Source organism: Gadus morhua, chromosome 16, assembly GCF_902167405.1.
Source record: "Gadus morhua chromosome 16, gadMor3.0, whole genome shotgun sequence".
Taxonomy (NCBI): domain Eukaryota; kingdom Metazoa; phylum Chordata; class Actinopteri; order Gadiformes; family Gadidae; genus Gadus; species Gadus morhua.
This window is the reverse complement of record NC_044063.1, coordinates 10,229,548-10,246,774: the sequence shown is the minus strand read 5'-3', so window position 1 is coordinate 10,246,774 and position 17,227 is coordinate 10,229,548. Positions and strand designations below refer to the sequence as shown.

At 50.8% G+C, this 17,227-nt stretch overlaps 1 protein-coding gene and 1 long non-coding RNA gene across 11 annotated transcripts in view; one reads left to right on the top strand and one right to left on the bottom strand.

The window, feature by feature from the left end:
- The window catches only part of robo2 (roundabout, axon guidance receptor, homolog 2 (Drosophila)), a 75,864-nt gene extending 59,458 nt beyond the window's left edge, over positions 1 to 16,406 (bottom strand). For 6 of the 10 annotated variants that reach the window (XM_030380731.1, XM_030380735.1, XM_030380737.1 and 3 more), the window contains exons 1-5: positions 16,204 to 16,404; positions 15,714 to 15,834; positions 15,002 to 15,140; positions 4,530 to 4,666; positions 2,658 to 2,669 (exon numbers count right to left, since the gene is read on the bottom strand). In XM_030380731.1, the coding sequence (XP_030236591.1) occupies positions 2,658 to 2,669; positions 4,530 to 4,666; positions 15,002 to 15,140; positions 15,714 to 15,834; positions 16,204 to 16,389 (595 nt within the window). In that variant the 5' untranslated portion in view covers positions 16,390 to 16,404. Of the gene's footprint in view, positions 1 to 2,657; positions 2,670 to 4,529; positions 4,667 to 15,001; positions 15,141 to 15,713; positions 15,835 to 16,203 lie in introns of all 10 variants that reach the window. The other 4 variants (XM_030380732.1, XM_030380734.1, XM_030380740.1 and 1 more) reach the window with 2 other exon arrangements.
- On the top strand, positions 8,896 to 12,867 carry LOC115560991 (uncharacterized). The gene is made up of 2 exons (XR_003979870.1): positions 8,896 to 10,401; positions 12,231 to 12,867. It is a non-coding gene; the product is annotated as an uncharacterized LOC115560991 (long non-coding RNA).
- Positions 16,407 to 17,227: the final 821 nt, after the last annotated feature.

The window sequence follows — 17,227 nt, the reverse complement described above, 5'->3', positions numbered from 1 at the left end:
CTCTACATACACACTGGCTCGATTCCACGTGTGCATTAAGACACACACGCTCTCACACACACACACACACACACACACACACACACAAGCACAAACACAGATGCATGCAAGCGCACACACAGCCACCCACACACACAAACACACACACACACATACAAACACACAGATGCATGCAAGCGCACGCAGGTGCACATATGCACACACACACACACCACACATCACACACACTCACACACACACACACACTCACACACAGATACGTGTGTGTGTGTGTGTATGTGTGTGTGTATGTGTCAGTGTGTGTGTGATTGGGTGTGGGTGTGTCTATGTGTGTTAACACCTGAGAACCTGGTCTCTACGACTTGCCTTGCACCTTCTCCATTCCTGACACCCTCCCTTTATCTGTTACACTGTCCTGCTCCAGCTCTTACGCATCAACGGCAGCTGTGACCTTAAGGTCCTCAAACAGCAGGCCAGTGCACAAGTGTGTTTGTGTGTTTGTGTGTGTGTGTATGTGTGTGTGTGGTGTGTGATGTGTGATGTGTGATGCATGATGTGTCGTGTGAGTGTGTGTGTGTGTACTGTGACCCCTACCATGGGTCAGGCAAGGGGTAGATGTAGGAAAAGAATGGTCAGACGACAACTGTTCTCTCTGAACCATGTTCATGCCCCTGTCCCCCCCCCCACCCCCATCATCAACATCACCCCCACCGCGCTCACCCCCTTACACACACAACCAAGACCACCACCCTCACAGCAAGTACCGTGAACAGCGGTCGTCCAATTAAAACATTACTTCTGATTTCATCTCAAGAGTTGCACTTCACCTCCTGATTAGCCCCGCTCCTCCAGCCCCTCCTCCACCACACCTCCACCCCTACTCCACCACACCTTCGTTGTAATTGCACCTCATCTCGGCTCTAGACTGCTCTACTTAAAAGCCAAGGAGCACTCCTTCCTGTTTCAACTTGATTAGCCTGGACCATTGTTTACCCTTCTCCAACAGAGGTGCACCGCGGCGGCCTGTTTAACGGCCTTCCTGCTGGCCCTCCTTCCCTGCATAATGTACGAGCGCAGAGAGTATATACAGTATATATATAGATATATATATATCCCTCCGATGGTGGAAACTATCTGAGCAGAGGAGACAGGGGGGGGGGGCAAGGCGGGCCTGGGGTCTGGATCTGGTGGAACAACAAGAAGAAGAGGGGAGCCATTCACACACATACACACACGCCGGCACATGCGCACCCACATACACGGACGCAACCATGCACACCCACACACACGGACGCACGCGCGCGCAGGAAGGAAAGGGATCAAACGCGCGGGCCGGATCAAGGGGAGCTCCGCGTGCGGCGGTCCCTCAGCTTGGCTCAGGGCTGACTCAAGCTGCTCGCCGTCTTCCTTCAGAGGGCCTTAATGACATGTGAGGGGCTCCTCCTCTCACCGCCACCAACCCCCCCGCCCCCCCCCCCCTTGGAAACACATGATCAGAACCCCTTCCCCCCCATATTTAATTCATGACCAATCACATCTGCTGCTCCTCCAGGCTGCAGGAAGCCGCGGTGGCCCTGCTCTGCCGAGAGACAGGGTCCTAGTACACGCTCACACACACACACACACACACACACTCACCTACACACTGTGTGTGTCTGTGTGGGCATTCTTTTGTGTATATACACAAAATATACAAACACGTATGTTTGTGTGTGTGAGAGTGTGTGTGCGTGTGTGTGTGTGCGTGTACATTTGAGTTGTGCCTACAAACTCTCAGAGATGAGTGTGTCCCTTTCCCCAAGGCGAGCTCAAAGTGTCATCCTCTCACATTTCCGTGCGGTTGACGGTTGTCGGTGACAACGGAGGCAGGAGACACCGCGGGTCTCGCCGCCGAGCCGGGAGCCGCCCCCTTCCTGCCAGTCAAGCCCTTCCAGACACCCACCTCGCCCCTCTCCTCCACGCCTGCCCACCGCCCCGGAAAAACCTTCTCCAGACACACCGATTCCCTCCGCCGCCACGCCACGGAACACGATATCCACCCGCAAACAACACACACACTTCAGATCGTACGGCGTCGCCGCCGCCCTCACAGACGCTACGACTAAAGAACAGCACATCCAGGCACCGGGCGGCTACATCCCTGCGGCTCAGACGGTCCGGGGGCCGGGGATCAGAGAGCGCCGGTCCTCCCGAGGCCCGAGTCCTCCGCATGGCGCTCGGCAACGAGAAGGAACAACAGAGGAGTCGCGGGGCGAGCGCAGCGGGGGTCCGTTAAGGAGAAAACAGAGGATAAAGGCTTTGTGGCTTCAAGCCTTTGAATGTCGTCTGCGGGGCTCAGGGGGGGTTAGTTCAAACACGGTTTGAGGTTCGCTTTTGGCTACAAGAGAAAGAGAGAGGGAGAGAGAGAGGAAGAGAGAGAGAGAGAGAGAGAGACTACGATCAGAGTAAAGGAGCTATGTTGTTCTAACACGGCTGCGTTGGTTAGTCGTTGGACTAACCAACCCATGAGGTTTGATGCTGCTGGTTAGTTGGTAGTCAGACAGTGGGATGCTGGTTGGGCAGGGGAGGAGAGGAATGGGGTGGGGGGGGGTGGTTGGGTTGGTTTGATGGTGTGTTAGAAGCACATGCAGCATGGAGTCAGAAGGATGGACACTTACCTACGGGGCGAGCTGCAGACACAATAATGGAGGGGTGGATAAATACACACAAACACACACACACAAACAAACAAACAAACAAACAAACAAACAAACAAACAAACAAAAATAACACACGGACACACACACGATAAATAAGAAAAGAAAAAATCATGAGAGGAGCAACGGAACATAAAGTAAGGCAGAAGAACTCAAATTCAGAATGAATGACGTGTGCGTCTGAGGAGACACACACTTTCGGCAGAGCATAAACATGACAGAGGAGATCCAGTAGGCGGCCATTTTGTTTAACAACCTTGATCAATCTTATTGATGACCTGGCATGTCTGTTTTTAGCGCCCCCAGGTGGTAAAATATATCACCACTGGTGGAGATACCTGGAGCAGCTGTTACCGCAACCTACTGGATCCGATCTGTGTGTAGTAATGTAATATCACACGCTGCAGGTGTTATGCGGGGAGTGTGTTTGTGTGTGCGTGAGACATGGTGTTTGTTTATCATAAGATGCTGATGTATTAAAAGAGGGCGGGGCATCAAGTCAGAGTTAAAGGGATTCAGGAGAGAGAGAGAGAGAGAGAGAGAGAGAGAGAGAGAGAGAGAGAGAGAGAGAGAGAGAGAGAGAGAGAGAGAGAGAGAGAGCGATAAAGAAAGAGAGATCGAGAGAGAGAGATCGAGAGATCGAGAGAGAGAGATCGAGAGAGAGAGAGAGAGAGAGAGAGACAATGAGTGGAAAGATGTATCATTTATGTAAACATTTTTACATGCATTTCCCAGAAGTAAAAACTGCTGCATACATCGGGGGGGGGGGGGACACAACCCATAACCAATATGTAGGTCTCTCTGTATGTCTATGTAATATCGCAGTAGCTTCAGCTATAAACCCCCGACGTTCAAAAGGGGCTGAAAACTGCAGCGGTCGCATATAGCTCGTCTTGCCTCCCTGCGGGGAGCCTATACGACATCAAAGCTTCAAAAAAAAAAAGGGAAAGACATAAAAAGGCCTGGTCCGGCAGGACCGAGACGTGAAGCCGGGAAGAGACGCTCCGAGGGCGGAGAGGGGGGGATTACGGCGGCCAGAGTGTTTTTATTAACCCGGAGAACCCGCGGCGGCGGCGCGGGGGCCGTGAGCGGTGTGCACCAGTAAACTGTGAAATGGGCCCCGTCAGCGGGGCGGCTGGGTGGCTAGCTCGGAGGCTAGCGTAGCCGCAGAGCACCGCCAGGCTACGCGGGGGGTGGGGCGGAGGGGGGGCGCAGGCTGGAGGGGGGGTAGAGGTTTCTGTCTACGCTGCACTCCGTAGTGTGAATAATTAAACAGATTCATAGACTGTCCGTGTGTCTCTTTCCAGCCCGTCCCCCCCTGCGGCTCTGAGAGAGGGGGAGAGTCGACTCCTTCGTGTATCTGTTTGTTTGTGTAGGAGGAGAACAGGGGAGGAGGGAGAGAGAGAGAGAGAGAGAGAGAGAGAGAGAGAGAGAGAGAGAGAGAGAGAGAGAGAGAGAGAGAGAGAGAGAGAGAGGGAGAGGGAGAGGGAGAGAGAGAGAGAGAGAGAGAGAGAGAGAGAGAGAGAGAGAGAGAGAGAGAGAGAGAGAGAGAGAGAGAGAGACAGAGACAGAGACAGAGACAGACAGAGAGAGAGAGGGAGACAGAATGAGACAGGGAGAGACAGGGAGACATAGAGAGAGAGAGAGAGAGAGAGAGAGAGAGAGAGAGAGAGAGAGAGAGAGAGAGAGACCGAGACAGAGAGAGAGCGAGGCACTAAAGCCTTTGGATCTCTCTGGAGGTTTCGTTGTGTATGTGTACCAGAGGTTATGGCGGTGGCGGTGGGAATAGGAAGTGAGGCGGTTACCGTGGCGACGGCAGCGGTGCGTACGTACCTCTGACGGTGAGGGTGGCCGAGGCCTCCAGCTTGCCCACGCGGTTCTCCGCCACGCAGGTGAACGTTCCCTCGTCGGTGGTGGACGCCTTCTTCACTCGCAGGACGTAGTCGTCTTTGTCATACTTGATTTCATACCTGAAAACGACAAAAAGCGGGAGTTAGGACTTATTTCTCTGTGTTTTAAATTGCTTCTGTGTTTCATCCAATGCAGCTTTGATCAAATTCAGGGAAATTCATGTCGTTTCGTTTAGGTGCTGGCAGGGGTTCCGGTATTTTTGCTCAAAGGGATGCAGACATCGTGGGGATTTGAACCCAGCACCACTTTTTTTGGCCGAGAGTCAAACCGCTAGTATCGCTAACCACGTCCCTGTAGCCTGCCCCCCTGTAAGAGAACCAGATGCTGAGGAAAACATGTTAAGAGGAACAGAGAGATTTCTTGATGAAGGATGTGTGTGCAGGCCGGTATTTCATGGAAGTCTGTTAAGCTATTTGGCAGGAGGCTTGAAGAAGTGGCGCCCTTCCTGGGGACGTAAACAGGGCTGAACAAATGGAGATTGGAAGGAAGGAGAATCAATTATTCATCAATGACACGCAGAGAGGGGGAAAAGAATCAGCATTCAGCTAGACCTGATACTACAGCGAATTCATACAGTACGTGTGTATGTGTGTCTGTGTGTGTGTCTGTGTGTGTGTGTTTTTAGCAAAAACTGCATTTCCCCCTTGCAATTGTGTTGAAGTTTTATGTGTGTGTATGTGGGTATGTATGTGCATCAATGTGCATCTGTCGGTATGCAAATATTAAGTATGTCCGTATGTGTGTATGTATATCTGTCTCTGTGTTCAAACCCGTGAGTTTGTGTGTGTGTGTCTGTTTCTCTGTGTGTGTGTGTTTGTGTGTGTCTGTGTGTATGTGTTTGTATGTGTGTGTGTGTGTATGTGTGTGTGTGTGTGAGTTGAGTTTGTATGCCCGTGAGTGTGTGTGCGTGTGTGTGTTTGTGTGTGTGTGTTTGTGTGCGTGTGTGTATGTGTCTGTATGTATTTGTGAGGCATGGGCTGTTGTGTTGTATTTGGAGAGAACTACAGTGTGTTAGTGTGTAGCGGCGTGTTGGTGGGAGTCAGTGATGTGTCCCCGGCTCCCCCCCCCCCCCGCAAGCTGCTACAAGGTGTATAAATAAAGCAGTATGGATTATACACCTCACTGCAACACACTGGCTTAACATTCATTCAATAATCAATGTCACTATGTGGTACGTTACAAAAGCGCAGATAACGAGATTTCTGCGGACACAAAACAGTGGGGCTGCATTCATGTTGTCGGAGTTTCGAGTGAGTGTCCGCGAGTATGAGGGAAGAATAGGGGCTCCACTTCAACATGAAAACTACTGGGTTAGATTCCCAAGGTACACAGTCTACAAGTAGCAGACAGCCTTGAGCAGGACGCCTCCTCCCTCCCACCCCCTTAACCAATGGGCCTGCCCCCACTGAGTGGTGCTTGATCGAAGGCTCTGCTAATCAACCAAACCCTGAATAGTTGTGCGCATCACTGTGGCTGAGGCAGTGCACTGTGGGATGAGGCAGTGCACAGTAACCATAGTGACACGGGAACACCAGACTCCACTGCAACCCCATCAGGTGAGGGAGGGATGCCTGCCGTCTGTGATCCCCCCCCCCCCCCCCCCACACCTTTCTCTGTTATGACATTTCTTGCGAAGCCATTGAAAGGCTGCTTTCCTGGGGGGACATTCCAGCGCTATGACTGCCGGCTCGCCCTCTCCTCACCACACTGGTACTTAGAGCAGCGTTCTAATGATTATTTGAGGTTGACTGCAGGTGGACCCTGGGATGTAGGGCTCAGGTGAAGGGGGGGGGGGAGGAGAGAGCTGTGAATGGGATGGAGCCGCGCCCCGGTCTGACGGAGTAAACACATAATGTCACAGAAATGATGTCGCTCAGACACACTTTACCGCACCCAGCCTACACACACTAATACACTTATCTGTGGACATATAAACAGGCACACACACACACACACACACACACACAAACACACACACACACACCTCAACTTGATTGACAGGGGAGAGTTTTCTGAGGTTACAGGGGAGAGTATAAAGAGAGAGAGACGTAGAGTGAGGTAGAGGAAGAGTGAGTTTGAGTGAAAGAGTGGTAAAGTGATAGAGGAAGGTTAGGGTGTAAACAGAGTGGTAAAGTCTTGTAGAGGCAGAGGGAGAGAGAGAGAGTTAGAGAGAGAGTGGTCGAGTGACAGAGGCAGGTACAGGTGTAGAGAGAGGGGTAGAGTGCCAGAGGTAGTTAATGATGAAGAGAGAGTGCCGGTAACAGTCAGGAAGGAAAGCCAAAATGGGGTCTGTGTGCTCCATGAACCTACAAGTCACACGCCTACAAGTCTTGACAGGTTCCCACACACACACACACACGCGCACACACACACACACACACACACACACACACACACACACACACACACACACACACACACACACACACACACACACACACACACACACACACAAACACACCTGCATGGCCGTTTCCGTATAGCTGTTAGAGCACACACACGTCCCACACACAGGACAAGGTGTGTATTGTTCCAGAGCCCTGCACCTGAACCTGGGCCCAGGTTAGCGCTAGCTTATTAGCAGGAAACCCGAGCCCAATCAATCTGTAATCAACATCATATTTATAATGGGCTTGGGTGACACAAGGCGTGGAAAATACTGAAGTTGTGGCCGCACACACAAGCACACTCGTGCGCTCAAGCGCACGCACACACACACACACACACAAAATCAAACACACAGACACAAGCAGAGGAATACACGCAAACACACATGCACTTACACTCACAGTCGCACACACACACACACACAGACAGACACACATCCACACACACACACACACACAGGCACACAAACAAACACACAAACACGCATATTCACTTACACACATGCCCTCATACACAGACACACACACACACACACACACACACACACACACACACACACACACACACACACACACACACACACACACACACACACACATCCAGGGACGCATAAATAAAGGCTGGCGGAACAGTAGCTCTTTTCTTGTCGTTGCCTCTGGTCTCCATTATGGGAGGACGGTAATTACACATGTAATATGGACGGGCTGCGGAGAGAGAGCCCGGCTCTACCCTGCTGGCCTCCCGTTCCCCATCGCTGCCGGGGAACATGCACGTGCGAGAGCATGTGTGTACACACGCGCCCACATGCATGCACACGCACAAGCACTCACACACACACGCACATGCGCAGACACACACATTCGCTCTCAGAAACACACGGGCATGCGCTCACACACACACACGCACGCACGCAAACATGCACACACACACACAGATCCAGCATTAGAATACAGTCATGATAAGATGGTACATTGAGATAAACCAATATCCTGGCACTTGGAGACAAGTGGCAGAGCACTCTGGGTAAGTAGCTCCCTGGTATGTCCCGTCTATGTGTACATTCCTCCATGAGCAGGGACGGTTTACACTTACACATTAAGATTGTATCTACCTTAATCGTGACACGGGTGTAACCTGAGTCTCCCTATGTGTGTGTGTGTGGGGGTCTGTGGTTATAAGTGTGTCTTTTAAGTGTGTGTGTGCCAGTTGTGAGCTTACGTCTCCCACTGGATACAGGAGTGGTCGTGGCACGGTCTACAGGTGCAGGTGTGTCTTCTGAACCCAGAGTGCCTTGAATCAGTTCCTTGTTCTCGTGTCTAAACCGGTATCTGGCATTCGCAGCGCAACTGCCTCGCCTCGGACCCGTCAAGATCCAAGGCGGATCCGACGTGTGGACAGAATATCTGTTCTGTCTAAAGAGCCTTCAGTTCTCATCTCCCTCTCCCACCTGCCCGATCTAAATGTGGCTTCACGTGGACTGGGTGGAGCTGAGCTTTGAAAGTCATTTTGGAAATACACAGGGCGGCCTTATCCTCAGTTCCAGTGTGTGTCTCTCTCTCGGTTATGCCTTAATGCTTTAAGAGGCTTTCCTCTAAGTCTATCCACCCCACTTTCCACATAATTGATCAAGATCATTCTCCCTGGCAGAGGCAGCGCTGCTGTGCAGGATCTCCTCGCGGATCAAAGATGGGGTTCTGGTCCGGTTTCCAACCCCTCCGTGGTCGGGTTTCTTGGGGGTTTGGCGCATGGTAGCTGCCCCTGATTTGACTGAGTAACGTTTCTCCGTGCGCCAGGAAACCATGGCAACTGTGGAAGCGGTGGAGTCTTAAGTTAGTCCTTGTGGTTTGGGGCAGACGGCACGGCTCTGCTGGTGAAGGAAATATAAGACAACTGCAACTTTACACTTTTTTACTGGATGTGCTGATATCTGGGCTCCTTCGTGGGTGTGCGTGTGTGTGCGTGCTGAGCGTGTGTGTGTGCGCGTGTGAATGTATGGGTGTGGTTTCATGTTTTTTCATCCGTTATATACGTGTGTTAAATGTTGGCTATAAATGTGTTTCTTATTGCATGTCCTCGCCTGCCTGTGTGTACATTGATTCCTTCACCGCGGCAGGCATATTTTCGCAGGGTGTACTGGTCCTCTTTGTGTGCGTTTCCGCGAGGCCGTGCTAGGAACAAAGACCGCGGCTCCCTTCGCACACGGCGGGCCCGCGAGGGGAGTGTTAGCGTGCTGGCCAGGAGGTTCCGCGCTCCGCTCTGGCTCCGTGAGGGTCAGCGGGGGGACGCCGGTGATGCATAATGAACGACGCGCTGAGTGTTCTTCACGCTCTGACGAGCGAGGTTCAACAACACTGCGTCCGCACCCGCGTTATTCACGATAGCTTAAAACGAAAACAGGCACGGTGGGCGCCCTCGCTCGCACCACGGGCAGTGGTGGCGACCCCTGGATCCAGCGGTCCTACTGCGTTACAGCACAGCTTCAGTGGGGAGACAAGGCACGGACACTAGCCCCAGATTCCAGCTGCTGAGTGCTGAGTGCTTGAGGTGAAGGTTCACACTGGACGGGGGGAAACTGGACGGTCAGCATAACAGCAGCAGTGATCGTCATGCTAGCTTTAAGAGGGTGCTTGACCAACTGACGAGCACACACACACCTCTCTGTAATATACACACATATACCTCTATATCGCTGAACACACAAATCCCCCCCCCCCTACACACACACACACACACACACACACACACCCATGATATGACCAATGACTGTTGTACAGTATTCAAAACAGTATAGAACATGGGTGCACACATATAAAGCTGGTAAAACACACACACACAGATGGGCCCCTCTGAGACAGAGGGCCTGCATCCAGAGGCCCTCCAAGAGCACAGAGACTCAGATACGGTAGAAGTGGGCAGAACAACAATAATGAAATGAAAAGAAAACCAAAGAAGGAGAGAGAGAGAGAGAGAGAGAGAGAGAGAGAGAGAGAGAGAGAGAGAGAGAGAGAGAGAGCGCTCTGGCCCACACACAGAGCAGGTTGGCAGTAGGAGATAAAAATATGCACGCAGAAACACGCACACTGGCCAAGCCCTTTTCTCTTGCATTTATGGACCAATAGGGGGACCTGTTCGTATAGGGGACTGCTGGTGGCCGGTACTCCCAGACTGACGGCTCAACCCCCGTTCTGCAAGGTGAACATATAAATAATACACCACTTGACCTGGATTCTTTCTACTCACCCACGACTCCAAACAAGCCCAGACATACTCCACGTTTTTCAGCCTCTCCAGGAAAGAAAACAACTAAAATATACATAAGCTACAGCATTGGCTGTACATGAATTGCTAATGAGTTTTCCTGTGGTTCTCCGGTGATTAATCAGGACGTGCTTTGCTTCCAGTCCAGGTAATTCGCATTTATGTTGTTGATAATGTATATTAAATGATTTTTTATTTTACCTCCTATGCCCCCAGTTACAGAGGGCATCTACACTCTACAGTATGTGCCAGGCTGTGTGTGTTTGTGTGTGTGTGTGTGTGTGTGTGTGTGTGTGTGTGTGTGTGTGTGTGTGTTTGTGAGTGTCCCCGAATATGTACATGCGTCTGTGTGTGTGTGTGTGTGTATATGTGTGTGTGCGTGTGTGTGTGTGTGTATGTGTGTGATCATGTGTGTGTGTGTGTGTGTGTGTGTCTGTGTGTGTGTATGTGTGTATGTGTGTTTGTGTATGTTTGTGTGTGTGTGTCCGAATACGTACAGTACATGCCTGTGTCTGTCTGTGTGTGTGTGTGTGTGTGTGTGTGTGTGTGTGTGTGTGTGTGTGTGTGTGTGTGTGTGTGTGTGTGTGTGTGTGTGCGTGGGTGTGTGTTTCTCCTAGGAGGCTGCACAGGGCTTCAGAGAGCATTAAAAGACCTGTTTACTCAGCTGCAGCTCGATTACCCTTCCTCCCAGTGTGAAAGTTGCACAGCATGCACGGCTGCACATACACGTACATACACACACACACACACACACACACACACACACAAAATCAGGCACCCACGGACGTCAGCAAAAACATACACACAAACACACACAACGAAACACACACACAGCACAGACATAAGCTTGGGAACACACACACAAACATAAGCATGGACACACAAACTTACGCAAGCATGAACCCGAAATCCACACACACGCACAGACAGAATAAAGAGACACACACACACACACAAAGACGTAAGCATGGACACACACACGCACAAACTTGCGTAAGTATACACAAAAAAGACACGCACACACACAAACACACACACACACACATACAAACACACACACACACAGTGGGGCAACACACCAAAGTGCAAGTCAGAGCAGAAAGACAACAAGGGCTAAAGGGAACGCGGCGGGGGTCTTGGTCAGTCCGCTGATCCTCGTAATAAGGACAGCATGACCTTTCAGGGCCTTTCGGACCCCGACTCCAGGGCACAAGAAATCGCTTGATCTTTTGGTTGAGGGGAGGGGGTCGGGGACATGACGTCCCCCCGTGGGTAGAGCCCTGCCTCCCGCCGGAGACCACAGCCCCCCCCCCCACGTTGGGCGAGGAGCGGGGTTTAATGCTCCTCAGGTTCCTGCCAGCCGGCACACGCCGCGCGTCGCGCCGCGTGTGAGGCCTGGTTTCATACAAGCCAACCTGTCACTCACAGAGAAAACCCCTCTAGGTGTTTATTAGCAGAGGAGCGACTGGGACGGAACACGCCTGAAAAATGATTCACTCTGCGACGCGAGGGAAACGCTCGCCCTCGACGCACAGCGAAGACGGCGGAAAATGTCAGAATTATAATACCGCAGTGTTTCGGGGCGAACGGCTTCAGCCTCAAAGGGGGCGGGAAAAAAGTGTTTGCAAATATAAGTTGTAATGGAGGAGGCAACGGCCATGTTAATTATAAACACTGTGATAAAGATCCTTAAAAAATCAGCTGGATTTCGTCTGCATCGCTTGGGCTGACTCCCAGTACAGAGTACAACTACTGTACTTCAAAGGGTGGAAATACTAAGGCCCGGACACATGCACACACGCGCACACACACACACACACACACACACACACACACAAACACACACACACACACACACACAACCACCCACACAAGCATAACTATTGGCCACAACTCAGTTAATTAGTACACAAACTAAGCTCATATCCTTAGCCAACGTCCAATCCAAAAACATGAGAACTGCTTTTATGTGTTTAGTTTGGCGCGGCGCTGCCAAACGACCGTCCCAGCGGTGGTCTTATCGGACCGGAGGAGAACACCCACGCCAGCGCGTGCTATCGGCGCGGCTGCTGTTTGATGTGGAGAGATCTGGCGGGCGTTCGAGGGCTAAAGGTGCAGCCTGCGGGAAGAGAGAGAGAGCCTTCCGCTTTGATGTGACAGCGATGACACTGACAAGGCGGCGGTGGACGCCGGGGTCAGCGAGTCGCCGTGACGAGCGTTGAGGCAGAACACAAACCAGACGAGCTAATGCGAGCAGAGTCAGGAAGTCACGTAAACTGCCACCCTGTTGGGGTGGCCGCCCTAGCTACGTGATAACTATAGTTAGGGTTGGTACAAGTAGTCCATTCAACACTCTATTAGGTCATGGCTTTGGTAAACCTATTATGTCAGCTAACTTTGATGCATTTTGTAACTTTTAATCCATTTCGTAACTTTTAATGCATTTTCTTTAACTTTGAATGCATTTTTTTAATTTAAATGCATCTTACTTGATTATTACTAGAGTGTTTTTTAATGTGAGTCGCTGTGATGACTGCAGCTCTTCTCCGGGAGGGTTTCAATTCCTATCTTTCTGTGTATCTGTTCTACTTGTTAATAAAGTTTTTAAGAATGATTTTTTTATCGTTTCATTTTATTCACCAGCAGCAACCTCTGGTGAACTTCATGTCAAACGGGATGCCCAGGAGATGGCCTTCACACTAATACCAAAGAGACAGACAGCACTTTGAGCTAGGAGTACTGTTGTCTAGCAGTAACTGTGTCTAGATGTGTGTGATGCCAGTGAGGGTAAATAAGAACAAACAGGCTAAATGTCTGCAGGCGGGAAGGATTATCTCCCATGATCCTCTGCTGTGAAAGGCTGGAGCTCTCCTGCGCGCGTTGCGCCTTGTTCCTACGCTCACCTCAGCCATCCAGTCTGTTCCCCTCATCTCTGATTGCTTGCAGCATCCTGTATGTCTGTATCTGTCGACTGCTATTCCCTGTGTTCTCTCCCTTCACTCCAGTGTTCCTACCCCGGCCTGCTCCCCTGTCTGTCTGTCTGTCTGTCTGTCTGTCTGTCTGGCTGTCTGTCAGCTCCCACTGCCAGCTCCACTGTAAACTAACCGCCCCGCCTCAGCTCACTTCATTTTTTATTATTTTGCACAATCCCCCCTACATATTAATTTCCTCACATACTGTGTTGTGTGTGTGTAACACTCTCAAGTCTGTGTATGTGTTTATCTATGTGTGCGTGCGTGTGTTTCTCTGTGTTTGTGCATCACTGGTGTGTGTATGTGTGTGAGTGTTGTGTGTTTGTGTACATCCTTGAGCATATCAATTTGTGTGTGTGCGCGTGTGTTTGTGTATGAATGTTTGTGCGTGTGTGTGGGTGGGTGTGTGAGTGTGTATGTGTGAGTGGTCCGCTTTTTTCTCAATGGTTAGAGTGTAGACAGTGTGTAGTGTGTGGGTGTGCCTGTGTGTGTGTGTATGTGTGTGTGTGTGTGTGTGTGTGTGTGTGTGTGTGTGTGTGTGTGTGTGTGTGTGTGTGTGTGTGTGTGTGTGTGTGTGTGTGTGTGCCTGTGTGTGTGTGTGTGTGTGTGTGTGTGTGTGTGTGTGTGTGTGTGTGTGTGTGTGTGTGTGTTTGGGTGTGGGGGCTGTCAACAGTCTAATAGGGCCGTCGGAGGCCCCCTGGCAGTCAGGCCAGGTGGAAGCTGGCGTAATTAGTTATCCCTGGTCTGACGTATGTGTATGTGTGTGTTTGTGTGTGTGTATGCGTCTGTGTGTGTGTGTTTGTGTGTGTGTGTGTGTCCGTGCGTACATGGTATGCTGTGAACTATGATGCAGAGGATGGCCTACAGCCCGGACACATTCTACTTTTTGTGGCCTCAGGAGGACCAAACACACACACACACACACACCTCCTACACACACATTATTAACTGGTGAATAATGGAGGTGGTTTGGCGAGGACAAGAGGGTAAGGATATTGTCTGAGAGCGTACCATGACAGCGCTGACTGAGTAGACTTCTCAAACAGAGCAACCCTCGAAAGCCTCATTTTGTCCCCCATAAATCTCCATTTTAAAACATTAAGAGGCGCAGCAGTAGAGGGAGAGTTTAAGCAGTCCTCACTGTCTAGCAGACACATCTTCACTGAGAGAAAATCTCTTGGTACAGAAAGTCCTCTACAAAAGAGAAGGAAATAGAGAAAGACTGATCACTTACTACTACTATTTAGTCATTAAGCAGAACACTTCCATGCAGAGTGACCTACAAGGATTTATTTTAGACATGTCTTTCATAGGCAGGTAGGGGTTAGCCCATCTGGGTCAGGCATGCCTACAGGAAGACTGTGTCGATTGGGGATGGAACACAGCAAGTCAAACACCACACCACTAGACCATCCTGCCCCTGTATATATATATAGATATCATTCCTCCCCTCCTATAGATGCCCTCAGAGCTAGATAATGTATTGTTTTCCGATGCTATTCCCTACGTCCCTACCAATCAATCAACATGTCTGCTGTTTTGTCATTGCTCCCGTAGGTAGTTATACTCCAGGAAGGATAGAATACAACATCTATACAATATAGAGCGCTATTCCTCAAGAAGCAAAGCACTGCATAATCAAGTCAAAAACAGTGACATGATAGAGTAAAAGTGCAAAGTACGACCGGTGACACGATGTAGACAAGACGCAAGAGACATCAGGACACCAAAGACGGAATCCCGCCACCACGTTAGCGGTTAGCGTTAGCTGCCTACCTCCCGCGGGGCACGTCCACGTCGTCCTTGCGCCAGCGGACGTTGGGCTGGGGGTCGCCCTGCACCTGGCACCTGAAGTCCACCGTCTCATCCTCCAGGATGACCTGGTTGATGGGGCGACGCAGGAACGTGGGCCGCTCTGAACCGAGGAGAAGGAGAAGGAGTAGAGGGAGAAGGAGAAGGATTATGAGAAAAAGAAGAAGAATAGGAAGAAGAAGAGGAAGAAGAAGAAGAAGAAGAAGAAGAAGAAGAAGAAGAAGAAGAAGAAGAAGAAGAAAAAGAGGAAGAAGGAGCAGAAGAAGATGAAGAAGAAGATGAAGGAGTAAAAGGAGAAGGAGAAGAAGAAGCAGAAGAAGAAGATGAAGAAGAAGGAGAAGAAGTAGAAGAAGAAAAAGAAGAAGAAGAATAAAAGAAGGGAGAAGAGGAAAAAGAAACATTACATTACTCCATCATGTAATTTAGAGAGTTAGAATTCAACCGTGAACGCCTTGGCCAGGGGGATGTCTAGTTTAATGTGGCGTGGCGCTCGGCAAGCGGTTGCTGGTTGAAATCCTACACCTTAGAGGTAACCGATGGTAAAATTATACACCCTTGTGGGCCACGGAGAAGTGGAGCCAATGTGGACAATATAGTCTTTTTTTTTCGTTCTTGTCTGTAGGGTCAACTGACAGAATGGGGGCGGTTACTAGGGATGGATTATTTTAGTTCTCACCAAACACGGTGACTTGTGCCGTCTCGCTGTCTCTCTCTCCCACCATGTTGCTCCCCACGCAGATGTACATCCCCGCGTCGCTCTTCCTCGTGTTGGAGATCATCAGCTTCCCTCCCCGGATCTGCGGAGGAAGCATGAAGAACGGAAAGCATGACGCTTGCTCTTCAACTCAACCTCTTTCACATTCAGACGCCGGCTGGTCTGCATGGTAGGCATCTTCTAGAACCGGGAATGGGGGGGAGAGTAGGAAAAAACATCCCCCTCCCGGTGATTGAGTAAAATATCCCTGGCTGAAGCCAACGTTAAAGATTCAAATAAATGTATTGATAAAAAAGCAAGCATTTATAATGATCAAAAACGTAACATTTAAAAATAAATCCCTCTCCCTTATAGGCTATTTTTAATCAACTCCAATCCAATATTCTTTGGCTACTGCTGAATTTTATTTTGGGTGTAAAAAACAAAAGCAAGCCGGGTGGCCGCCCCTCACCGTGATCCTCTCGTCGCGGTCGTCGATGCGCACTTTGTCCTTCTTCCAGAAGGTGGTGGGCTCGGGGTGGCCCCTGGGGGGCACGCACTCCAGGATGGCGGGCTCCCCCGCCGCCACCACCACATCAGTGGGGTTCTGCCTGAAGTCGTCCCGCAGCACTGGCAGAGGGAAGCAGGACGCAGACATTCAATGCACAGCGCAGACCTAACATTAGCACCAGCCGCGGCCTTATACTTAGAACCTCCCGCCGAACCGGGGGGTGGGGGGGGCAGGAGGGGTAGGCGGCCATTTTGCCAGATGTTGGATGACCCAACGCATGGACTTCTCAGTGTTTGGAGGCTGCAGTTGAATAAAACGCTACTGTGTGTGATGGTGTATGTAAATGAGCAGGGCTGATGTGTGTTCGTCATCCAGGCTGCGTGCTGCATGAGGGGGGGGGGGGAACTAATTGGAGTTAATGGGGGTCCCTACGGAGGGGAGCAGAACAAACAGACAGAATGCCCCCAAGCCACGTGTCACTCACATGTGAGGGCTAGACACACACACACACACACACACACACACACACACACACGGGCAGAAGCCAGTGGGTGGTCTTCCAAACAACTGCTGGCTTGTATCTAACCAGCCCCCCCCCCAGGTAGGGTCTTTGTCACAGAGCCCCCCCCCCCTACCACACACACACACACACACACACACACACACACACACACACACACACACACACACACACACACACACACACACACACACACACACACACACACACACACACACACACACACACACACACCCTGCCCAGTGCAGCAGCCACAGTCACACCACCGGCTCATTATCAAAGTGGGCTGCTGCCACTGTGCATGTATACCCACATGTGCACACACACACACGCGCACGTAAACAGTCAGGAACAAATACACACTAGGGCGCAAACAGACACACACTGTACACAAACAACAAATGGTGCCACCAAACACTTCCTGCCTGGTGCATTGTGGGAAAACATGTACCGCACACCAGGTCG